General features: G+C 40.6%; 1 protein-coding gene across 3 annotated transcripts in view; it reads left to right on the forward strand.

The window, feature by feature from the left end:
• The window catches only part of efl1 (elongation factor like GTPase 1), a 237,538-nt gene that overhangs the window by 32,412 nt on the left and 177,998 nt on the right, over positions 1-27,128 (forward strand). For all 3 annotated transcript variants that reach the window (XM_033050217.1, XM_033050218.1, XM_033050219.1), the window contains exons 10-12: positions 1,968-2,104; positions 7,931-8,053; positions 21,256-21,355. In XM_033050217.1, coding sequence (XP_032906108.1) covers positions 1,968-2,104; positions 7,931-8,053; positions 21,256-21,355 — 360 coding nt within the window. The remainder of the gene's footprint in view (positions 1-1,967; positions 2,105-7,930; positions 8,054-21,255; positions 21,356-27,128) is intronic.

Consider the following 27,128-nt stretch of genomic DNA (forward strand, 5'->3'; position numbering starts at 1 on the left):
TAGTGAAACTGCAGATTTACTGAATTGATCAAGAGCATAAGCCTCCGTGAAAATAAATTTGATTAACTCGTTCTTGCTATGTTTGCAAAGCTAGATCAGATGAGAGTTACCTGACCTGTATTTGGCCTAGACTAGAACATAACTTTTCTTTTATTACTACCATGAACAGTTGGGAATTCTGCTCATTCATGAGCCTTGACTTCAAACCTTAGATCATAATGAATATGTCCACAACAACATAGATAAATTCAGTGCTAAAATCCAAGTACTCTACCTGAACAGAATGTAAGGGAAGAAGTCCCTTTGACAAGATGTAGCTTGGCCTGCCTACACATATTGTCAAAATGACGCCCATTTGTTTGAATAATCCTCATATTTTAAATGGGTCAAGAGGTTGATTCACAGAGACCAAGTGAAGAAAAATCTAATGCTGCGTTATTTTGTGGTCCGAGTTCCTCCAAATCATTCTCCAGACTAATTCCCAGTGAGTGTCCGTGACTCTGAATGTCTGTGTATTCCCATAGTGGCGGGATTGTGTCAACCTTTCACATGATTCTTTATTTTTGGTTTGAGTTTGAGAAAAGCTGCCAACTGCTGCAACTGAAGTTGGCTCATGGCTATGTTTACTGAGATTGGGCTAAACCAGGCAGTACACTGTTCATGCTGCCTGGGTGAACGAGTTCAGTGCTTGTGTGTTTAGATGCAATTTTCCACTTCACTTATTTTTAAATATTTAGGCAATGTGGTCAATTGAATTTGTTGCTTCTGTTAATACCTCCTCTGAAAGTTTTATTATAAAGTTTAAAATGTGGGCACTATAAAGTTTATATCTGTACCTCACTCCTCTGCCAGTGTTTGATCTGGTTTCATGTACAAATTCTAGACCAACCTCTTCCCAGGCAGAGCTGCTTTCTGTCCTGTTCCACGAAGAACTGGAGGATTAACATCAATGTACAAATAATTAAGTAATTTATTTCATCCTGATAATTGTTCCTAACATTTTGCATACGGGACATAAATATTAATTTCTTGGAGATTGTAGGACTGTCATGCATTAATGATTTAGCAAGGTCAAGGGCAGGATTTACCACTTGAAAAAGAAAATAAAGCAGATCTGGCAAAGTGAGCTAAAATAAAATGTTTTAATGGATAAATTATAAATGAATGCTTTGTTAAGGCAAGAATTTAAGACATTTACAGGATTTGTAAAGTGGTCAATAAATATTATTACTTGTATATCTATTACGCCTGCATGTGGCAGGCGGAATATCGCCTCAATGTAGGAGAGGTACTGTTATAGTTACTTTGCAATCAAACTGTGGTAAATATCAAAACCAGCATTTTTTTTTTCAGACTACTTAAGAAATGTATTAGTGAAGAATCAGAAGATAGACACAAAATGCTGAAGTAACTTAGCAGGACAAGGCAGCTTCTCTGGAGAGGTCTGAAGAAGAGTCTCAACCCAAAAGGTCAACCATTCAATCTCTCCAGAGATGCTGCCTGGCTCGCTGAGTTACTCCAGCATTTTTTGTCTATCTTTGGTGTAAACCAGCATCTGCACTGCCTTCCTACACAGTGTAGAACCAGAATTTCTCACTTTCAACAGTAACAGTGTAATGCCATCTTGCGGGGTGATGAATTAAATATATTTCAGTGTACGATAGGAATTACATTTCAGGGCTCTCCCCTGTGGTCTGGTACCTTGTTCAGGCAACAATTAAATGTAAACTGACCTGGTTATTTACAGCAGGTTGAGCTAATTTGTTGAATGCCAGAATATTCTGATTTCAGTACAAATCTAAGCATGGAATGTAAATGTTATGTTTACTAAATATATACTCTCCCTGAGCAGCTTTAATTTTGTATATTTTTCAATGTGAGCATACCTCTGAAAACGACTTTAATTAATGTATGTATATCTTGGGCATGTGTGAAGAAAACGCACTCTTTTTTTGCTTGGTTTCCAGGGACAAAGAGAAGATTAACAAGATAGTGAATTCACTGGGTCTGTCCATTCTACCTCGTGATTCACGACACTCAGATCCTAGAGTGCATCTCAATGCCATCTGCACTCAGTGGCTTCCCATCTCGCACGCTGTGCTGGGTATCCTTTGATAATATCGTGGAATATATATTGGATTTCAATATTTAACAATTGGTTGAATTCTTAGTGATTGTAACAATGTCTGTGAATCCATCTGTGCAACCTAAACAGTAGCAAAATACCTGAAAAATAGCTTTTTGGAAAAAACTGCGAAACCACAGTGACTGTGCAATATCACAAGGTGCTAATTTCTACTCAACAATCTCATAAATATTAATTACATTGATCCTAATGGTTTACAATATGACTGATAAGTTGTACCTATTATGACGGCGATCAACATTTTAAAATAGCCATCAGTCAACAGTGAAAACCTTGAATATTAATGGCAGGAAGTCTATGATCCTTTGAAAATATTAAGCTTATCAATCAGACTTTCATTCTTTTGTAGACACAAAATGCTGGAGTAACTCAGCGGGACAGGCAGCATCTCTGGAGAGAAGGATCTCAAGAAGAAGTGTCTCGAACTGAAACGTCACCCATTCCTTCTCTCCAGAGATGCTGCCTGCCCCGCTGAGTTACTCCAGCATTTTGTGTCTATCTTCGATTTTAACCAGCATCTGCTGTTCTTTCCGACACGTTTTCATTCTTTTACTTCACTGACCGATTTCATTCTGTGGATGAATTTTCAAGTTTATCCTTCCATTTATTTACTTTGACAAAGGTATTATGACCATGATCACATTTTAAATCAGGACCTAAGTAAAAGTGAAGATGGTTATCCTTGCTCTGATCATACACATGCTGTGGTCTGGTGATGCAGTCTTCTACAGCGTATAGAATGAACAAACAATCACCTCCTGATGCATCACCAGTGTTTCACCATGTTCCTTGACATGTCAGGCTGCAGTAGTTTAGTTTAGTTTAGAGATACAGCGTGGAAACAGGCCCTTCGTCCCACCGAGTCCACTCCGACCAACGATTCCCAAACATTAACACTATCCTATACTAGGGACAATTTGCACTTATACCACGCCAATTAACTTACAAATCTGTATGTCTTTGGAGTGTGGGAGGAAGCTGAAGATCTCAGAGAAAATCCATGAGGTCACGGGGAGAACGTACTAACTCCGAACAGACAGCATCCATAGTCGGGATCGAACCCGGGTCTCCGGCGCTGTAAGGCAGCAACTCTACCGCTGCGCCACCGTGCCGCCCACAATAGCACATAATTGGCCTGGAAGAAAACAATTATTTTCTTTGGAAAATAAGTGTCCAGAGTAGTCTTACATACTTGTGTCTTCCATGCTTGAAGATGGCCTTATGATGCATTGAGCATCCATGAATCTTGCAGGTTGTACAAACCCTGTATGCATAATGCTGAGATCACAGTACTTCATCCAAATGGGAAACTATTTTTTAAATTGCATGAATAGCTCAAAAATACTCATTGATCTATATTTAAATGTGAGTTTTAAATAAGGGTGAAAAGGTTGCAGATGCTGGAAATCTGAAATTGTAAAAAAAGCTGATAAGAGTTCTGTTTTGGCTCTGCATATATTGCCTGACTTTATGAGTATTTCTAGCTTTTTCTCTTTATATATTTAGAAAAGAGACCCTTGTTTAAATAATTGATTTTTTTAGTGTATAAAAATATATCCAGGATGCTGTGGGTTCAAGCTAATAAAATTGAATATATTTAAGGGGAATACAGTAAATGTTTGTCTGAGGGTTTACAAAAAGTGTACAGTATGGTTCTGGATAAAAGAATTGTAGATCAAATTATTTGACATGTTATGATACAGAATGTGGGGGCCCATGTATGCAGTGGGTTGCAGGCCAGAAAACAAAATATGTTGCTGGACTGAAGGAATGTTTTTACCCTTGGCAAACAAGATTCAGATCATTGGTTCCCCGTGATAAATGTAAATGCCTTAGAGTCCTCCAAGGTCACCTTCTGATGCAGAGTGCTCCTTGAAATGTGCCTTGTGATCGTGTTGTCTTTTGGAGAGGAATCACTCACAGCAGGACATATTACATATCTGTAAATCTTTGTACTCTGGGTCAAATGTCCTGATGACTACAGCCTCCTGAGATGACGTGACCTTTCCATTAACTTTAGTTGAACTTGCATGACTCCTTCAGGATGAATGAAACTCCTGGAAGTAGCAGCTTCTTCATTGAGTTGCATTTGATTTTGTGGACAGACACAAAATGCTGGAGTAACTTAGTGCTGGAGTAACAGGCAGCATCTCTGGAGAGAAGGATTGGGTGACGTTTTGGGTCGAGACCCTTCTTCAGACTTTGATTTTGTGGGACTGGATCTGCTTAGACCTAGGTCTTTGCATCTGGCGGCATTTCAAAATCGTTGGGGAAAGGCATCTTCTACAGAACGAAGTAGAGTTGCTGTTTCACTGCTACATTATGAGCGTGTTTCAACGTCTCTGTCAAATCCATTACCTAAACCATCCTCCATTTTATCTGAAGATGTAAAATAGATTGTGTCAGCAGATAAGCCATGCACATTTCTCCAGTGAAAGTCAGTAGAAGTGTTGCTAGATTGGCCCTCATTCTGTGGCTCGTTCATGGCGTTTCAAACGTCGATTATTGTCACGTGTAGTAATTAAGGTACAGTGATATGCGAATTACCATACAGCCATACAAAAGAAAAAGCAACAAGACTCACAACTATATAAAAGTTAACATAAACATCCACCACAGTGGATTCCCCACATTCTCACTGTGATGGAAGGCAAAGAAGTCCAATCTTCTTCCTCTTTGCATCATGTTGTGCGTATACCCACACACATTTGGATCATATCATGGTAGGATGTTCCATTTGGGTGCACCATACATATCACTTTCATTTTAAGAAAGTGTGTGCAGGTCTGATCACAAGCCAATGAGGCAAAGGACTGCACAGGAAGTTCTACGGGACCTGCTGGAAGATTAGGTCATAGATCCTGCCGGGCTGCATCTGTGAGAAGAGTAACAAGGCTAACGTTTCAAATCAATGTTCTAACCTTCTGACAAAAGGCCTTCAGTTGAAACAAAAGCATTGATTCTCTTTCTAGAGACGTGTCCTGAAACTGCTGAGGATTTCCAGCATTTTCTGTTTCTTTTTCAGATTTCCAGCGTTTATAATTTTGTTTTATTTTCACTTGGTGGATATTGTCGAATGGTTTACTGAGCAGACTATCCAAGTTGTTTGGAATAATGCTTTATATTCAGACCTTTCAAATAAGCACCAACGCTTTATCTGCTGAGGGGATAGCTCTATCACATTCTTCATGCATAGTTGGATCTTCAGCAACTCCATGTACTGTGCAGAGGAAGAACTGTCATCCATCTTCTTCTGAAGCGAGTGTTTGCCAAAAAGGTTTGGCACTGGACTTAAGGTTCATCCTGAACAGCTGCCTTACACAGCAAACTGCCCCATGTCTGTTTCCAGCCATGTAGACAGAGACGAATGGCAACTGCTGCTGGGAGATTATCAGCTTGGTGAAAGACTGCCTTTGGTGTGCCAGAAATGTGCTGGGCATGCAGGTTCATGACCAGATGCTACAGACTGGCACATTCCACGCTACAGGACAACGGGCTAAAGAACACACGGAATCTCTGTGTGGTCTCTCAGAAACTCGTTGGGGAAAGGCCATCTCGTGCCTGAACACTGATGGGCCAGAACCCCAGTCAAACCCCCTCAGCCTCTTGGAAATTATTTTAAAAACAATTTGGTGCCATGCAGACATACAATAAATCATTTAAGTCTGAAGATGGGTCTCGACCCGAAACGTCACCCATTCCTTCTCTCCAGAGATGCTGCCTGTCCCGCTGAGCTACTCCAGCTTGTTGTGTCTATCTTTGGTTTAAGCCAGCATCTGCAGTTCCTTCCTACACAAATCATTTAAATAATTGGAATGTTCTAACTTGTTCTGTGAATGACAGGAAATGGCAAACAGATATATCTTGCAAATATTAAGTGAAGTATATATTTGAAAAAGTCATACTTTCTCGAGGAATTTGTGTTTATTGTTCTGGTAAAGGTATTGGTATATTATGGTCATGGGGGCCGATATACAATGGAAAACATTGCGTTGCTGTTCAGTCAAATCATACTATACAAGAGTACAATCAAGCCATACACATACTATAGGTTGTGCCAAGAGAAAATAACAGATTATAGCATAATAGTACGACAGAGAAAGTACAGACAAAGTACAAAGGGATGGGTTGAGAGATCTGGACTACACTCCAGCTTATGGGAGGACCATTCAGTCGGCTGATCACAGCGGGGAAGAAGCTGTTCCTGAATCTGGTGGTGTTTGCTTTTGAACATTTGTATCTTCTGCCTCTCGCGAAACAGGAGAAGAGGGAATGAGTGACCTTTGATTATTTCAGCAATCAACCCGACGTGCACAAACAAATAGATGTCGTTTTCCATGCCACTTGATCTACAACTTTAGGCTGTGCACGCCAGGCGCAAGAAGAAGAGCTGCTTTCCTGGGGCAGCATAAAGTGTAGATGGCGTTGCGTTTAGTTAATTGTCATGTGTACCGAGGTACAGTGAAAAGCACTATTTTTTGCGTACTATCTGCCATAGTGGAAGGACTATACATGATTACAATCAAGGTGTCCACAGTGTACTGATAGAGGGTAAAGGGAATAACGGTTAGTGCAAGATAAGGTTGATTAAGGTCTGATTGAAGATGGTGCGAGGGTCTCCAATGAGGTAGATGGTAGGTCAGGAATACTCTCTAGTTGGTGATATGATGGTTTAGTTGCCTGATAACAGCTGGGAAGAAACTGTCCCTGAATCTGGAGGTGTACGTTTTCACGCTTCTGTACCTCTTGCCGAATGGGAGAGGGGAGAAGAGAGAGTGACCCGGGTGGGACTCGCCTTTGATTATGCTGCTGGCCTTGCCGAGGCAAAGCTGTAATCAGGAGATGGCATTTGCAGTAGACCTGTTATGATAGTAGGTGAACTGCAGTGGATCAAAGTTGGCTGCGAGGCTGGAGTTGGTGTGTGCTGTGACCATTGTCACAAAGCACTTCATGGTGGTGAATGTCAGAGCCACAAGATGATCGCCAGTCAGGCACCATGAACCTTGTTTTTCTTAGGTAAGTCAAGTGGTTTAGCTTTGTCTGATAATTTGTAAGAGATGTGGTCAGGAGTTGGGATATTGATAAAAAATCAATCACCAGACGTCTAATTTTGGTGACATTGGACATTTATGTTGCAAAATGCAACACGGGGAAGACAGCTACAAAAACATGATTTAATTCCAGAATTGCAAGGTTTTGCTTCAGTAATATTAACTATGACTGCCCTTTGGCCTGGAAAAATCTGCATCGTACAAAGACTTCAGATAACATCCACGATTCCTTTTAAAAGCCACAAAAGTGCTGGAAAAAATGTATCCATAGAAAGGGGAAAAATGTTATATTGATTAAATAATCATATGTGTACATTTTGGCGATGATTTCTGCACAATACAGGATCAAGCATTTAAGATGCCATTAAGATAAAAGCAAAACAGTATAATGATGGCATTTTCTGCTAAACAAAAGCAATAGTTATCAATTGTGGCAGAAATGGTTAACAGGAAACAAGATCCAAGGTACACAAAAAAGCTGGAGAAACTCAGCGGGTGCAGCAGCATCTATGGAGCGAAGGAAATAGGCAACGTTTCGGGCCGAAACCCTTCTTTATTTCCTTCGCTCCATAGATGCTGCTGTACCCGCTGAGTTTCTCCAGCTTTTTTGTGTACCGTCGATTTTCCAGCATCTGCAGTCCCTTCTTGAACACAACAAAATCCATCTCTTTGAGATAGAGCTGTCCAGATTAATCCAGCCCTACACTTTATATTCCTTAATGCAGTACTATAGAAATGGTTTGCAAGAAGCTTCCTAGCCCGTTGGATATTACTGAAGAGCGGGTTGAAAAACTCATGTGTGTTCGCAGCAGAAGATTTGATTCACTGCCTGTCCAGACACAAGCACTCAAACAAGGTAAATAAACACCATGTACTGAAATCTTACTTTGGAATATGCAATTTGGTAAAGTAGAAGATGCACATGTTTTTCCCTTTGGTTTTGAATGCTGGACACATTTATGGTTTGAATTAACTCACTTTTTTGGGGATTAGTAAGTTAATAAAACATGAATTCATATATGTCTGTTAAAACACGCGGAAATGATTGCTTTTGCCAATAACCATTCACACTTGCTAATTTTCGGTAATATAATTGTTGCCTATTGCCAAATTGCATGGGAGCGTCGACATGGAGTCATACAGCATGGAAACAGGCCCTTCAGCCCAACTTGCCCATACCAACCAAGATGCCCCATCCATGATAGTGCCACCTACCTGTTTTTGGCCCATAGCCCATGAAACCTTTTCTATCCATGTACCTGTCCAAATGTCTTTTAAATGTTGTTATAGTACTTGCTTCAACTACCTCTTCTGGCAGCTCGTTCTACACACCCCCCACCTTCTGTGTAAAAAAAGTTGCCCCTTATGCCGATGCTGGTTTAAATCGAAGGTAGACACAAAATGCTGGAATAACTCAGCAGGAGAGGCAGCATCTCTGGAGAGAAAGAATGGATGATGTTTTGTGTCGAGATCCTTATTCAGTCTGATGACACATTTCATGCAGTTGTCTGCAGTTCTACAATAAATGCGTAGGAGCGAGTACTCTTTTTGTGGCTCATAACAAACTACACCGCCCACCACTGAAAATTTGAGGAAAAAACATTAGAAACTTCAGTGGCAGCATTTCAGAGATTTCAAGGGTTCTTGTGGCCAAACCTCAAGAATAACCTCAACATGTAGGTTTAGTTAAGGTTCAAACTTAGCTGCAGTTTGTTGAGATTCAGACTTTGGGATTTTACAGCAGTAAAATACTCAATTGGATGCAGCACAAAAAGCATTTTCTGGGGATTTGGCAGGACTTGTAAGCCAGTTGTTTTTATGTAGGCACAATCCCAAGACTTTGCTCTTGTGGGAGGTAAACTGACATGAACCATTTGGGCTGAGCGGTGCATTATTATGTTTAAATTCTCTGTTTTTTTTTTAACATTGATGGACTAGCAAGCCTTCCTGGGATAATCTGTAGAGATACATATGTTACATACTCAGTCAATGATGTCTCTTCCTCAGTTCCCATTGTTGCTGAAATGTGTGGGTGAAAATAGGCTTAATTTTGTCATAAATAAATGTTGGTTGGACTGATGACTGGTTTTTGGGATAATTCCAAAGGATATCATGCAGAGGATATGATGAGCTTCATTGCCACTGGTAGGAGAGGTGATTTATCATCACTATAGATCTCCTTGCAGTGATTCAGAGTGCCTTGACTCCCATTAAGCACTGCAGTTCAATAATGTCTAAATAGTTGACTTTGACATGTGTAGCTGCTCCCTGAGCACTTTTTCTCAACCAGGTTGTCTTATCTCATGTTTGTAGACATAGGTAATCATCTACTGAGTAAGCTTGTAATACAGTAAACTCTCATTATTACGGACTTTTTTGTAACGGATTTTGGTTATAGCGGAGGGATCTATTGACCCTCACCGTCAGGCTGGGCTGCCGAAACTATCCCCACCCACAACTACTCCCCAGCCACTTCCAGATTCTCAGTCTGAAGAAGGGTTTCGACACGAAACGTTACCTATTTTCTTTCTCCAGAGATGCTGTCTGACCCGCTGAGTTACTCCAACTTTTTGTGTCTTATCTTAGATCAATTAGTTAGGTGGATGGGACCAGAAATGGGAGCAAGCCCACATTATCGCTTTGTGACTTTTCGTTATATTACTGATCCCTACAATTCACTTCATAATGGTTAATATTGTTGCCATTCGTAATTGAACTCTTAGTCAGGTGACGGTATCTCTTGAGAAGTTTTATTAGCTGAGAGTACTTTTGAAGAATATTTGTTGAAGTCACCTTGCCATTAATGTTCAAATGAGCAATATATAATTGAATGCAAACAAATGACCTCTGTATATAGATAATACATGTGTGTAGAATTTTACTATCGTATTTGGCAAGGAAATCTACCTCTTGGATATGTTGTTGCATAAACAATTAACATAAATAAAACTGATAATTTGTTTGACAATGTAGTCGACACCACTCAGTTCAAAGGGAAACAAAAAAGTGATTTGACAAAATATGAAACAATCTTTTCTTCAAGAATTACCATTCAACATTCCACAAACATGATTAGCTGTTGATCTTAAAAATCCATTCCTAGTTTAGTTCCAGTGAGGATAGTAACAACCTAGTTTTCACTAACATAATTAGTTCTCTCTCTGTCTGATCTTTGAGCAACCTACTTAAAGAAAGAAAGACCTGCTCTTTTAGTGATATTTGTTAACGAGCAAAGTTGAGATGGAGAATCACAGAAAAGTTCAAAGCTTGGTTTTGAACTGCAGTCACTTTTTCAAAGCCCAGAATATCATTTTTATTCAGCAACTTGCCCAAAAACGACAGGAGAAGGAATTGTCATTGTAACGTTTGCGTGTTATTTTGCGGGTGGTGGAATGTTGAGTGGAAGAGCCAAAAGTGCCTGTTTACCTGAAAAGTAGCTTAATTGAATGCATTTCTTTTAAGATCTATTCTAGAATTAAATATCACATTTGGGAGTACACTTTGGATGGCACGGTGGTGCAGCGGTAGAGTTGCTGCTTTACGGCGCATACAGAGCCAGAGACCCGGGTTCGATCCCGACTACGGGTGCTGTCTGTACGGAGTTTGTACGTTCTCCCCGTGACCTTGTTGGTTTCCTCCGAGATCTTCGGTTTTCTCCCACACTCCAAAGACGTACAGGTTTGTCGGCTAATTGGCTTGGTGTAAATGTAATTTGGCCCTAGTGTGTGTGGGATGTGATAATGTGCAGGGATCGCTGGTCGGTGTGGACTCGGTGGGCCGAAGGGCCTGTTTCCGCGCTGTATAGCCAAATTTAACTTTAGTCTGGATTTTTCTAAACCTGACGTTTACACTAACCTCAGTAATATGGGATGCAGAGAGATTTTTCCCTACACCGAAATTGAGTCTGGCACCATCCAAGGTAGATCTGCGTTCTCCATGAAGTCACCATGTAGGCTGAACAACGATACCAAATTACAACGTCGATGAACTTGGAAAAAACAAATATGAATATCAATGGAATTCTTATCATGGAATAGAACAAATGAGACTTCAGAGGGACGAAAATTGGTCATAGTGAGCCGTTGAAAATTCAGCTACAGTTTATCACTGAGTTTGGAATAGTGCTTATGACATTGAAGTTCATATCAAACCAGATGCTATGTTGAATGTATTTGGAAAAATAACAGCAGTGCACTGTGTAAAGGGATCTTCAATGAAGGGGCAGGATAATCCTAACAACAGCTTTCATGTGTTTAACTAAGCATGTGTGGGTGCCAGAAGTTCTTGTCTATAATAAGAGTTAATTCTGACAACTTTGCCCTTGTTACATCAGCGCACTCAAGGCCATGTTTAAATACACTGTTGTTATTGGCAATTTCTCCTGCATTTCTTGCACCACTCTTCAACTTTTCTTATCTCGGTTTTTCCAATTTCAATAGATTGAATCTGCATAACATAATTTTAATAGTGTATTCAGCAAAATATGTGCACCTGGAATTTGGATTATCTGAGTTTGTCTGGAGACATTGAAATTAATCGTGATAGATTAGAACACTCTTTTTGTGGCTGAATTATTTCTTTCAAAGATGGACCATGAAATTGGGTGTGAAGAGCTGTTTTTGTAGCACCTTGGATGCTGAATGTGAAATGCAGATACATTTAACTGTGACTCGTGTTGTTTGATGAATTTGTTATATGTGTGGTGCTTGCGTCTTTCCTGCACATCAGAGAATGTGTGTTTTAACATCAACCCTCATGGAACTCTGATCTAACACCAGCGTTGCAACATTGGGGTGTGTAAATCTAGCCAAAATTTGTATAATGACAGGGGGGGGAACCTGAGCCTTAATGGCAGGGCCCATCAGCTTCTGCCTCCCCAGTGCAAAGGGATCTTCAATGTCTTCCAAGTTTGCTGTGTTGATTGGACAGAGAATTTCTGGATACCTTTGTGAGTTGCGAAGTCTAGGCTGTGTGTTGTGACTAATAGGTTTTACTTGTAGTATACCAGCTCCATTACACTCTAGATTTAGAGTCAGTTTAATGTTTGAGCATCATTCCCTAAATGGAGGAAACCCAGGCGTTCACAGGGAGAAGGTACAAACTATGCACAGTGATCAGGATCGAACCTGGTTCTCTAGCGCTCTGAGGCAGCAGCTCCACCAGCTGCTTCAATGTGTTGTTGCAGGTATCCATTCGTTCCCAGGTGTTATTGCAGGTATGGAGAAAGTTGGCCAAAGGGCAACCGTTTCACTAACCTAAACATTTGGGAAAGTTCCAAGTAAAATGTCTGACATAACATACAAATATAAAATAAAGATTTAAGGGCTTTTCTTACCTTGACCTACAAGAAAGACTTGGCAACAAGTCGAGTCTGATGCTTTAGTGGTATACTGGCACGCAGACATTACCTGATGTTTTCTTTGGCATTAGAGAATTGGGGAAGTGATTGAATCAGGATAATGTTTGTCACAGAAATCGGGAAGTGAATGTTTTGCATTCCCAGGCAGGTGTTAGTGACGACATATACTTCACCTTCCTTTGGCGTGTGGTTGATGCATAACCAGGGGAAGTCTGAGTGGGCCAGAGATAGCCAGTTTAAGTGCTCTGCAAAGTGCTGAGGGCAGTGGAATCAAGTGTAGGAAGATTGTGCAAGTTGGAAGCCATGCTGACTTTGCATGGAAAAAGACAATATGTAATAAAGGAAGTTTGAAATAATGCTTCTGCTGTTGATTAATGACAGTGCAACTTGTTCAAATAGGTTTGCTTGTAAATTAATGATAAAATGAAACCTTAAACATTTATTTTTACTTTCTATTGGCCTGTTCATCACTGAAGACAACATGAGAAAATATTTAATTTGCACATTCCCTTCTTGAAAGAAAGGATTCGCCGATTCCAATATTTCATTCTTTTTTTATTGTTTAAAACAGATTATTCAGAATTTAAAAAAACTTAAATGACAGGCAGTGTTACTTTCATTAGGGAATTTAGCTATCCTGTAATTAAAAAGTGACATCATGTAGAATTGTTCACTGTTTATGAAACCAGATTGAAGCTGAGGAGTATTGTGCTTGTGTCCCCTTAATACTGAGCTCCTAACACTGGTGAAAGTTAAAATTAGAGAGTCTCCCAGAACAAGGGACCAATTAGATTTTGTGCAGGAAGGAAGTGCAGATGCTGGTTTATACTGAAGATAGACACAAAATACTAGAGCAACTCAGGGGGTCAGGCAGCATCTCTGGAGAAAAAGAATAGGTGGCTCAAGAGTCTGAAAAAGAGTTCCAACCCGAAACGTCACCTATCCATTTTATCCAGAGATGCTGCTTGACCCGCTGAGTTACTCCAGTATTTTGTGTCTGCCATTTGGATTTTATTGCCTGCTGAAATATTGCATCTTCAAGCCAGTGGGATAGGGCTGAGGTAAAAGTTAGGATTCCCCAAATTGTCTTTGGTGTCTTTCCATTGTCTTGGAACATGTTTTGCATCCGATAAAGTGTAGACACTCCTGTGGTTGGATAACCCAGCAGTCAGTTTGAACCCAGCAATCCCACAAATGGCAACGAAGCAAATCCTGCTGTACTGACTCTGCAGGTTTTGAGAACAAAAATTGAACCTGAATGAATGATTGTCACATGCGATAAGTCACATTGAAATTCTTTGCTTGCATACCCAAGGTGTTCAGCAGTACTGCCACTGATTCATGCCTGACACCTTTGTGCTTACAATGGCTGTTAATTGATCGAATTGCTCCATATTGTTTGCCCCTTTAAGTTTTACTTGTACGGTTTCTTGGCCTAAAATGTGCTAGTCATGATGTTATAGAGCATGGAAACAGGGTCTTCAGCCCAACTCCTCCATGCCAACCAGGTTGCCATGCTGAGTAAAGATGGATAGCTGCTGAAGGATCAATAATGAAACATTTCAACTCAAAACGTTGAATATTGATTTCCCTCTACAGATGCTGCCTGACCCACCAAGTTCTTCCATCAGTTTTCCTTTTTTTAATTTGCTGCTGATTGCAGCATCTACAGTTTTTTGTGTCTACCTGAACTAGTAGCATTTGTCTGCATTTGGCCCATATCCCTCGAAACCTTTCCTATCCATGTTCCTGTCTAAATCACTTTTAAATGTAATGATTAAAACATTCAGTTCTGCTGCCTGTACACTACCGAGAGGGAACCATTCGCCCAGATGCTTGAAAGCAAAGTATAAAGCTTAAAATACCTCCCAAGGATGCCTATTGACAACATTAGGTGAGCATAAAAACATGCTTAATTGCTGCCATCTATGGGTAGGATATAAAACTGCACAGATTATAGTTTCTAATCCCCAATAATGTCGATGTTTTTGTCGTGAGTATTACAACCCTGGCAGCAACATTATTGAATAATTATAATATGAAGCCAGGTGTACTTTTTCGAAGGGTTGGACACAAGACCACTGGCCTGAGATGATTAATGTTCTTCTTTGCGCTTTGTTGTATGCCTTCCATATAAACTTAGAGCGATAGCAGATAACCCTGTTCATGGTGGATCATAGAAACATAGAAACATAGAAATTAGGTGCAGGAGTAGGCCATTCGGCCCTTCGAGCCTGCACCGCCATTCAATATGATCATGGCTGATCATCCAACTCGGTATCCCGTACCTGCCTTCTCTCCATACCCTCTGATCCCCTTAGCCACAAGGGCCACATCTAACTCCCTCTTAAATATAGCCAATGAACTGGCCTCGACTACCCTCTGTGGCAGAGAGTTCCAGAGATTCACCACTCTGTGTGAAAAAAGTTCTTCTCATCTCGGTTTTAAAGGATTTCCCCCTTATCCTTAAGCTGTGACCCCTTGTCCTGGACTTCCCCAACATCGGGAGCAATCTTCCTGCATCTAGCCTGTCCAACCCCTTAAGAATTTTGTAAGTTTCTATAAGATCCCCTCTCAATCTCCTAAATTCTAGAGAGTATAAACCAAGTCTATCCAGTCTTTCTTCATAAGACAGTCCTGACATCCCAGGAATCAGTCTGGTGAACCTTCTCTGCACTCCCTCTATGCCAATAATGTCCTTCCTCAGATTTGGAGACCAAAACTGTACGCAATACTCCAGGTGTGGTCTCACCAAGACCCTGTACAACTGCAGTAGAACCTCCCTGCTCCTATACTCAAATCCTTTTGCTATGAAAGCTAACATACCATTCGCTTTCTTCACTGCCTGCTGCACCTGCATGCCCACTTTCAATGACTGGTGTACCATGACACCCAGGTCTCGCTGCATCTCCCCTTTTCCTAGTCGGCCACCATTTAGATAATAGTCTGCTTTCCTGTTTTTGCCACCAAAATGGATAACCTCACATTTATCCACGTTATACTGCATCTGCCAAACATTTGCCCACTCACCCAGCCTATCCAAGTCACCTTGCAGTCTCCTAGCATCCTCCTCACAGCTAACACTGCCCCCCAGCTTAGTGTCAACCGCAAACTTGGAGATATTGCCTTCAATTCCCTCATCCAGATCATTAATATATATTGTAAATAGCTGGGTTCCCAGCATGAGCCTTGCGGTACCCCACTAGTCACTGCCTGCCATTGTGAAAAGGACCCGTTTACTCCTACTCTTTGCTTCCTGTTTGCCAGCCAGTTCTCTATCCACATCAATACTGAACCCCCAATGCCGTGTGCTTTAAGTTTGTATACTAATCTCTTATGTGGGACCTTGTCGAAAGCCTTCTGGAAGTCCAGATACACCACATCCACTGGTTCTCCCCTATCCACGCTACTAGTTACATCCTCGAAAAATTCTATAAGATTCGTCAGACATGATTTACCTTTTGAAAATCCATGCTGACTTTGTCCAATGATTTCACCACTTTCCAAATGTGCTGCTATCCCATCTTTAATAACTGACTCTAGCAGTTTCCCCACTACCGATGTTAGACTAACTGGTCTGTAATTCCCCGTTTTCTCTCTCCCTCCCTTCTTAAAAAGTGGGGTTACGTTTGCTACCCGCCAATCCTCAGGAACTACTCCAGAATCTAAAGAGTTTTGAAAGATTATTACTAATGCATCCACTATTTCTGGAGCTACTTCCTTAAGTACTCTGGGATGCAGCCTATCTGGCCCTGGGGATTTATCGGCCTTTAATCCATTCAATTTACCCAACACCACTTCCCGGCTAACCTGGATTTCACTCAATTCCTCCAACTCCTTTGACCCGCGGTCCCCTGCTATTTCCGGCAGATTATTTATGTCTTCCTTAGTGAAGACGGAACCAAAGTAGTTATTCAATTGGTCCGCCATATCCTTGTTCCCCATGATCAACTCACCCGTTTCTGACTGCAAGGGACCTACATTTGTTTTAACTAATCTCTTTCTTTTCACATATCTATAAAAACTTTTGCAGTCAGTTTTTATGTTCCCTGCCAGTTTTCTTTCATAATCTATTTTTCCTTTCCTAATTAAGCCCTTTGTCCTCCTCTGCTGGTCTCTGAATTTCTCCCAGTCCTCCGGTATGCTGCTTTTTCTGGCTAATTTGTACGCATCATCCTTCGCTTTGATACTATCCCTGATTTCCCTTGTTATCCACGGATGCACTACCTTCCCTGATTTATTCTTTTGCCAAACTGGGATGAACAATTTTTGTAGGATCAGCAGCCAGTTATTGTGTAGTAGAATGCTGAATCTGATCCTGTCAGTCATGTAGCCAATAGCATCTGCAGCAATATGTGATTGACGTGAGAATATAATTCTACATGAGGGTTTGAAAGCATTCTCATGTTAAAGGTGGATTGACACGGCTTCTAAGTGAGGCAGTGAAACCTTTTGCTCAAAAATTAATTAAAAGACCTCAAAGCCTCAGAAGGGTGTAGAAAAGGAATGTCTTCAAATTTTGTCCTTCAGTTACTGCTCATTTTCCAAAACATGGCCAGTAGGCGTTCAACACTGCTGAACATTATGTGGAGAAGGCAGGACAATGGGGTTGAGAGGGAAAGATAGATCAGCCACGATTGAATGACGGAGTGGTCTCAATGGGTCAAATGGCTAATTCTGCTCCTATGCCTTTGGACAAAGAACGATCAAATCAAAAAAGCCCCAAGTCTTCACTGCCCAGCAGTTCCAGCTGGAAAGACCACTACAGGCATGTTGTGAGAAAGAGTCAGCTGAGCTTTTTCTCCAGGCACACAGATGTATAATCAAAACATAGAAAAATAGGTGCAGGAGTAGGCCATTCGACCCTTCGAGCCAGCACCGCCATTCAATATGATCATGGCTGATCATCTAAAATCAGTACCCCGTTCCTGCTTTTTCCCCATATCCCTTGATTCCTTTAGCCCTAAGAGCTAAATCTTACTCTTTCTTGAAAACAGCCAGTGAATTGGCCTCCACTGCCTTCTGTGCCAGAGAATTCCACAGATTCACAACACTCTGGGTGAAAAAGGTTTTCCTCATCTCAGTCTGAAATTATCTACCCCTTATTCTTAAACTGTGACCCCCTGAATCTGGACTCCTCCAACATCGGGAACATTTTTCCTGCATCTAGCCATGTCAGTGACGCCTGTATGTTCGTGAGTAGTCGCCCAAAGAGTCGTACCTTTTTCTGGTCACCACTGGATTTTCAACATGTTGACATTTTTCGGCAACCTGCTGCGACTATGACGGGTGCCGGCAAGTCGCCAAAAAAAGTGGGACAGGCCCTTTAGTGAAGACAGAACCAAAGTACTCGTTTAACTGTTCTGCCATTTCCTTGTTTCCCATTATGAATTCACCTGTCTCTGATTTGGTCTTTATGATGAGCTTCTTATGGCCACAGTATGAGAATAACCAAGAAAGGTGGAATAAAGTTTTACTTTCGTAGTAAAATGTATTTTTCAGAACATTATTTTTCTCTTTCATTACCATTTAAATTTAAAATGGAGATCATAGCAGCGCGTTTATAAATATTGAATCAGAATTTATATTCTTTCTATTGATTTCCATAATCAAGACATTGTGAAATGAAGATACTATTTCCTGTGGAATTAAAGTGAATGTTACATGTTATTGATATTAAACTAAGCCTCTGGCAACTTGAGAATGCCCACAACTTAATTTCAATATTGAAAATCATTTAGCACGAGTAACCAGACAGTTAATGAACCAAGAAAATGCATTTGGTTTTAAAATGCAAATGTCACGGAAAATAAATTGATTGTTTTAAAAACTAGTTTTGAAAGTTAATTTGAATTTGAATTTGAAGTTAATTTGAATTTATTCAGCAGCAACGTGTTAATATTTTAACACAACACACAAGTTCAGTTCAGTACCGAGGTACAGTGTAAAGGGCCTATCCCACTAGGCGATTTTTTTCGGCGACTGCCAGCATCATATCAGGGTCACCAAAAGATTTTTAACATTTCAAAATCCTGCGGCGACAAAAAAAATGTTGCGACACTTGAAAAAACACCACGTGTCATACGTCATCACGCCGAATCACAGGGCGCATTTTTCGGTGACCTGATACGTCAGTCAATTATGCCGGCAGTCGCCGAAAAAAATCGCCGAGTGGGACAAGCCCTTAAAGCTTTTATTGCGTGCTATCCAGTCAGCAGAAAGACAATACACGATTACAATTGTTTTTAGACACAGAGAAAGGAAAAGATGGATGGCAAGGGAAGATTATGGGGGATAGTTGCAGATGAAATAAGGTGTCATATAATGTGGTCTGAGGAGTTGTAGATGGAATGTTTATCTAAAGTTATAGGTGAATGCGGAGTAAGTTTGCTAACACAGTGGGACTTTTTGTGGGCAGGGCTGCAATACAACCCAGCAGATAATCACAAACACCAGGACTAGTGCAGGGTCAATGTGTTAAACTCTTCCATGTAACTGTGACCAATGTATTCAATTAAGCAAGTGAAAGAAGAAAGTACATTATAGGAACTGCTCGTTAACCTTTTCTAAAATTGTTGCTGGAGCCGTGGTCCTCAAATTGGGTGCAATTACACTCAGTGGTAAACTCAAGGCAGCTTTACAGGCTAGTTGGAAAAAAAAGTGTTTTGTTTTTTTACAGCAAGCTGTTCAACATCTTCATTGGAAGGAACATACTTCTCAAGCCCCTAAACTGGGAAAGTGGACACAATTCTTTCCTGCCCACCCTTTATAACATCAGTTTTATCTGGCTGTCACTCGGGTTCATGTCCATGTACCTGTCGGTAATACGAGTAAAATCTGAGACTATGGTCATTGGTGGTACTGGTAATTCAAGGAATCTTTTCCAGCACGGTGGCGAAGCGGTAGAGCTACTGTCTGCAAGGCAGCAACTGTGCTGCCCAATACTCTGCTGTTCTCTAGTGTCAGACTTGTACCTACCAGTGCCAGAGTAATATTGACAATTCTGTAACCATCAGTACTAGTATAGTACAATATCAGATATAAACATAAAAATCTTAAGGGATTGGACAGGATAGATGCAGGAAAAACGTTCCCAATGTTGGCAGAGTCCAGAATCAGGGATCACTGTTTAAGAATAAGGGATAGGCCATTTCGGACTGAGATGAGGAAAAACCTTTTCACCCAGAGAGTTGTGAATCTGTAAAATTCTCTGTCACAGAGGCAGCAGTGGCCAATTCACTGGATTTTTTCAAGAGAGTTAGATTTACTCAGGGCTGAACGGAATCAAGGGATGTGGTGGAAAAAGCAGGAACGGGATACTGATTTTGGATGATCAGCCATGATCATATTGAATGGCGGTGCTGGCTCGAAGGGCTGAATAGCCTACTCCTGCACCTATTGTCTATGTTTCTAAGTTTACTTATAAAGTAACAGAGCCATACTTCTCATTGCTGAATCTCTGTGTTTAAGAGGTAATAATTTGATACTTCTGGCTGTACTGCAGTGTTGCAGTGAATAGACCAGTGACTGCCAGTACTGAAGGTTTGCATATAATAATATAATAATAATTTGTTTATAGGGACAGTGCATATTAATGAACATTTTGCATGTAAATATGCGAGATTGTAGCCAATCAGTAGCTAATTTCCGTCTCTAGTCCCAGGCAAAGGTAGGTGAAGTGTCTTGCCCAAGGACACAACGACAGTACACACTCCAAGCAGGATTCGAACCGGCCACCTTCAGGTTGCCAGCCGAACACTTAGCCCATTGTACCATCTGTCGTCCATATGGTTCCAGATATTGACCATGATTTATTTTGATTCTCGAAGTTTAAATTCTTAATGTAAGATGAAATAAACTAACATTTGTTATATATCTGACCCTTGAACTTTTTTCACCAATTCAGAATATTCTTCGATGAAAACTTTGGACATTATAATGTTAATCATCAGGTTGGTTTGTCTCATCCCATTCAGTATTCTTTTTGTTCCCAGTCTTTAGAGTTTCAATTAAAGTTTCAGATTGAAGGAATGCATCGGAGGTCAAGGTGACTCGAAAGGCCAAGCCACAATGTTTGAGAAACACTGAATTTTTAATTAATATATCATAAAATTGATTGGTAGTTGTGTGCATTTTTCCTCTCGGCCTGATTATGCGATGACCAAATATTGCACAGAAAGCTGTATTAAGAACTGGTATGTTTTTAATAAGTGAACCAGTCTTGCTGAGTTCACCAATTGACCGAGCTATGTCAAGCTTGATTTTGAACACAGCCACAGCACTTGATATAACACAGACTTACTGTTTTATCTCTATTTCACTTATTTGAACAACTATGCTCTTGTGGAGTCTAGATTAAGCCAGCAATTAAATTGAATTTTGCTTCTCTTCCATTTCCAGTGGTAACTGATTTGAAAATGATTTTTTTTTTTAAACTATTTTAAAACTCTGAATCTTTATTTCATTATGCATATTTGAAGAGAAAATTGGTTCAATAAATGTGAAGCTATCATTGTGAAATGCAATTTTGAGATAGTGGCATGTCAAAAACTAATTTACAATTGTTGGTGAAGAAATATATAATGTAACTTTGAAGAGATGTTGAGGAGTTTCCTTCCTTTGATTTCAAGCATAAGCAATGCCATCCTTGAATTTATTGAAACAATGACGCCTTTCATTCTTTCTTTTAACATGTTCAGCATTTCTTGAATGCAAGAGTGATGGGACAGCTCCGGTCATTGTATTTATTTGCAAGATGTTTGCTGTTGACTCCAAGGGTATGCCCCAGAATAAGCCAAGGTAGGTGATGCTAATTGGCTTGTATAGTTTTGTACAATACTGTTTTCAGTTTCCTTATCCATTTGCTAACTCACCGCTCAAATAAACAGTAATCGCAGGTTTTGTAACAAATATATGTGGTGGGGGGACCGCCGTGAGGGAGAATAAAGGGGGACCCGACGTGAGGGGAACCACTCAGAGCTAAGAGGGACCACAAATGGAACGGTTTGTGTAAAATGCAATACTTTGTAACGTAGTCGCCACCCTTTATGTGGCCACTCTTCGCATACCTTAGGTATGCAAAACAAAGAAGATCACTGTGACAATAAATGTGGAATTAAGTCGACTCCACCATTCAATCATGGCTGATCTATCTCTCCCTCCCAACCCATTTACCTGCCTTCTCTCCATAACCTCTGACACCTGTACTAATCAAGAATATATCTATTTGTGCCTTAAAAATATCCACAGATTCACCACCCTCTGACTAAAGAAATTCTCCTCATCTCCTTGCTAAAAGAACGTCGTTTAATTCTGAGGCTCTGACCTCTAGTTCTAGACTCTCCCACTAATGGAAACATCCTCTCCATATCCACTCTATCCAAGCCTTTCATGATTCTACATTCTTCTAAACTCCAGCGAGTTTGTTGCCTCGTCATTGTTGGTATGCTCTCTGTTGTTCTGGGCTCTCAGCCGGATGATCGCTGGGATGTCTAACCTCAAACTGGTAATGAGAGCCCTGAAAATGGCCATGAGTTGTGGATCACTCGTCCCACCATCGGTTCTGTATGCCTCCGATCTTTCTGTTAGACATGAGCTTGTTGAGCTGCTGCTTTTCCCTTGAGATGGGGTGATGTTTTTACTCCGAGAATACCTCACACTTACATTTGCAGTGAATGAATCTCCTGGATAATCTCATGGATAATCTCAACCAACCAGTCTTGATGTTTATTTTTGCGAAAGAAATCTCATCAGACGTGTTAATTACAATATAGTGTATGTTAGAGCACTCTGAGCACCCTGTGTCTCCTGGCACCAGGTTATCTGGGAGGTGCTGCTTTATTTAAGGGCGGTCACGGTGGCACAGCGCTTGCAGTGTCAGAGACCCGGGTTCAATCCCAACTACGGGTGCTGTCTGTACGGAGTTTGTACGTTCTCCCCGTGACTGCGTGGGTTTTCTCCGAGATCTTCGGTTTCCTCCCATACTCCAAAGACGTACAGGTTTGTAGGTTAATTGGCTTGGTGTATGTGCAAATTGTCCCCAGTGTGTGTAGGGTAGTGTTAATGTGCGGGGATCGCGCGTTGGTGCGGACTTGGTGGGCCAAAGGGCCTGTTTCCGCACTGTGTCTCTAAACTAGACTAAAACTAATTTGTGGAGCACTTGTGCCATTATTTTGAAATTAAGCTGACGGTGATAAAAGCAGATTCGGCAGTGGTCAGTCCAACAGTCGTCAGTACCTGTCAAAGCACAGATGATAGAACATTCATGCAGTCTACTACTTGGATAATAATGGAACCTTACAAATGCTGCTGCCTGTAATGAGGATGTTGCCATAGCAATGCGTCATTCCCTCATTGGTGCCCTTAAATATCAACCTTGAGTAATTGTTCAAAAAACAGGGATTGGGTCTAGTGCTCTTAGAGGTCATATCTCCTCCTGAGCCAAACAGTTAAACCATTAGCAGGTCAGCCATTCACCCTACGGCTGGATTTTCCTTTGGTTTTTGCTGGCAATTCCACACAGAGTTGTCGGCTTATCGCAGCATTAAGTCTGCAGGTTCTGGACTCGTGCGTGATTTGGGAAATCCAGAACTTGTTGGCGAGCTCTGGCAGTTGTGCCCTGGCTCCTCTCCACCACTGAATCCCCAAAGGGGCACCATAACACAGGAGGACCTACCTCGCTGAGATATATGAGCATTGTAGGGCTGCACAACTGGAAGAATAATGTCATTTAAATAAAATATTTGAGTTTAATGCTTGTCATTCTTTTAAAATATTCTGTATCTTACTTGCTATTTTTGAAGGAATATTATGACAATATTTACACCTTTATTTAAAAAAAATCTTTTAAGCATTTCAGAATCAGAAATAATAAAGATAGACACAAAATGCTGGAGTAACTCAGCGGGACAGGCAGCATCGCTGGAGAGAAAGAATGGGTGACGTTTCGGGTCGAGACCTTTCTTCAGAAATAATAAAATTCATTGTTAACTTTGGGGCCTTTGCTGTCGTCATGGCGGTGATATCTGTCAAGGATTGGAGAGTTTGATGGTGGGTTTTGTTCTTACCACCACATCTCAATCCCGGTCCTACCATTCATTGCTCATGGCTTCTGTGCTCAGAAACAGGACTATCTAAGTCAATATGATCTCTGGAATTGGAGAACATGAGTTTTGGGGGAAAGGGGAATCCCTGGCCCTACTGGGGACAATCCTGTTGCAGCAATTCAATCATCCTCAATAAACAACATTCTGCAGGAGTCCTGATGCAGGGTCTCGACCTAAAGTGTTGACCATCCCTTCATCTCCACAGATGCTGCCTGACCCACTTCCTTCAGCAGACTTTTTTGGCACTGATTTACAGCACCTGCAGTCTCTTTTACTGCAAGGATTTACACCAGCTTTGAACAGTGGCTAATTAGGACGGTGGGGGAAATAAGGAATGGACTGGTTGGTGAGAAGACGGGAGATCAAGCCCCTAGTCTTCGAGTGCTGTTAGCACCAGGAGTTGGGTTTTCATTGTGGTTGTTACAGAAATGTACTCTGACCTGAGGGAGGAGATGATTACAACCCTGATTGAGTGGAGGTCAGGGTTATGAGGATTCATTTTTATGGCATTTGGAGAATATTATTGCCACGGCCCCTATTTGGTTGAGTTTATCATCTCTCCACTGGTCTTGACTTCAAGTTTACATCAGGGCAGTTGTCTTTTGGGGGATAATAGTATGAAGATCTTGAGTGCTGATATAAGCAGTAAATTTAATAACACAGCCCACGAGCAAGCTTCTAACCCAGCGACCTGTTCTATTGCTGGATTGAAAACTGTTTGGAAAAAAGTCCTAAGCAATCTGTGTTTTGATTTAAAAGATATTCCAAATCCATGTCAACCCTGACAACAAGTAATTCTTAGTCATTTAGGTCATGGAGACTTGTATAAATATTCTGGAATAAAATTTGCCAACTGGAAAAATCAATCAAAGCAGAAACCTTTTTAATTGTTTTTTTGTGAGTTTAAAAACCCATGAAGACAAAATAGTATTTTGTTCTTATTTTGATTAAAGAAATGACTACAAGTACTCCTCTGAGTTCAGAAAATGGATTTAAGAAATTAGATTTTAACTTAATTTACATTCTCATTAATTCCTGCATAAAGCGATTGTGTTCCACCAGATAAAGAGAAGCTTGTTTTGGAACATGGTGAGTTGCCTAAATATAGGACATTGTTGTTTCAGATTGTATCCATCATCTTGAAAGTTAGACAATGGAAACCACAGTCAAAACAAATGTTGGTGAACAGCATACTTGGCTGTATACAGCAGCAAGCCTGTAGGAGTTGGTTCAATGCCAAGTGTCACATTGTACTGATTAAACATGCAGCAGTAACCAATTGCAACTTTTTTTGCTTCCAAGTGTGGATATCTTATGTTCATAAATCTTTAGCAAGCTAGCAAAATTGATTGCTGAGCAAAGTTTAAGATTAGTTTTGGCATTTCATTTTCTTGTATTAGACTATTGAAATTCGGTACTGAGAAGCTACTTTTCTGTGTTGCATGATTTGCATTTTATGTAGAAGTACCAGTAACTTTACTTAGGAACTTGTATTCCATTTCCAGCCATTCTGTGATATGAGCAGCAATTCTTGTACAAAACCTTTCACAGGGTATTGACTTATTGTCTAATTTTTGAAGTACATTAAGTGAAGCTGCAATGTGCCTTAATGTTTTGATAAAAAATATGATTTTAATGCATAAAGAAAACCTTGCTTCAAAGTATAATTGCTAGGTCGCTTTTTATGTGTTTTTCTTTCCTTGTCTATTAATGCAGTAATTTAATATCCAACATTTCTGCTGAAAATGTGTTTTCACTTATCCGTAGATTTAGACTAAGGCAAAATATTCCGGATTATTCCAGGAGTCTGACAACAGGATAAATTAACCAATGTGTACATTTAAAGGTGCAGCTTTATTGCCAGACTCAGGTCACACTTTCATTGTACATTAACCGACAAATAGCAGCTGATTGGAAAGAGAGGGATCTGTGAGACATTTAGATTTCTTGAGCACCATGTTTACACAGTGCAGGACTGAGTTTTTATTTAAATCTGAACCAAGTATTAACTGATGGGTACTACCTGAGTTCACTGGATTTTATATACTTCCATAAGTTCACCCCTCAACCTCCTATACTCCCAAGAAAAAGTCCCAGCCTCTCTGTATAATTCAAGCCCTTCAGACCTGGTTAGATCCTCATGGATCCTTTCTGCACCCTTTCCATCTTTCTACAGCTGAATGACCAGAACTACACACAACGGTGGCTCACTAATGACATGTACAGTTGCAAAACTACATTCTGTACTCACTTCCCTGATGAAATCAAGCGTGTCAAACACCTTTGTCACCATCCTGCCTACCTGTGCTGCCAGTCTCATGGAACGTACCAGTAACTTTAGTATCTCAGCTCTACATCACTTTCCAGTGCCTTACCATTTATTACTGAAGTCCTGCTTTGGTTTAAATTACCAAAATACACTTTGCAATTGTCCAGATTAAATTCTACCTGCCGTTCCTTGGCCCATTTCCCCAGTTCACCTTGATCCCATTGTAATCTTAGATAATCTTCTACAATGTTCATTACACCACCAATGTTTGTATGATCGACAAATCTACCAACCATCTTAATAACATTTTCATCCAAATCACTACTTTAGATGGCAAACCAGAAGACCCAACACCGCTCCCTGTGACACATCTCAGTCACTGGCCTCCAATCTGAGTAGCAAACCCTCCACTACCGTCCTCTTTCCACTAAGCCCTGAATCCCATGTGATCTAGCCTTCTACACCAGCTCACCATGCACGGACCTCTGCTAAGTCCATGTTGATGGACCATCTCCGACATCTCCCTACCGTTTCTAGATCTCACCGTCTCCATCACAGGAAACAGACTATTGACCGACATCTACTACAAACCTACTGACTCCCATAGCTATCTTGACTACACTTCTTCCCATCCTGCTTCCTGTAAAAACTCTATCCCCTCCTCCCAATTCCTCCGTCTACGCCGCATCTTCAAGAGGAGAAGATTGAATAATTTAATGGATGGCATTAAGAGATCCGGTTTAATATAAATTACTCTGACAGTTAATTTTGTAAAGAGAAAGGGTGGTGCAAAGACAGTTACTCAACTCCTCTCCCCATCGCGTTGCAAATTGTTTTCTTTTCCACCTCTATTTTGATCACAATAATCTGCTTTCACTGGGTTGCCCTGACAATCCATCCCAGAGCCCAAGCATTAGCTGCTTGATATGTTTTCTTCACGTCACTATTGGTTCTGTTGCCACTTGCCTCCATTTTGTTTGTCAATTGATCTTGACTACATTATTAACTGGAAGTGTTTCCCTATTTATTTATCTACAACCTTCATGATTTTAAGTTCTCTATCAGATCTCCTTGCAACCTCTTCAGTTTCACAGAGTATGAACTATGCCTCCTGTTCACATAACTGATGTCCCTCAGGCAGTAAATCTATTCTGCACACTCTCCAAACCTTTGATAAATGTTTGAGGCAGAGCTAGAG

Source organism: Amblyraja radiata, chromosome 34, assembly GCF_010909765.2.
Source record: "Amblyraja radiata isolate CabotCenter1 chromosome 34, sAmbRad1.1.pri, whole genome shotgun sequence".
NCBI lineage: Eukaryota > Metazoa > Chordata > Chondrichthyes > Rajiformes > Rajidae > Amblyraja > Amblyraja radiata.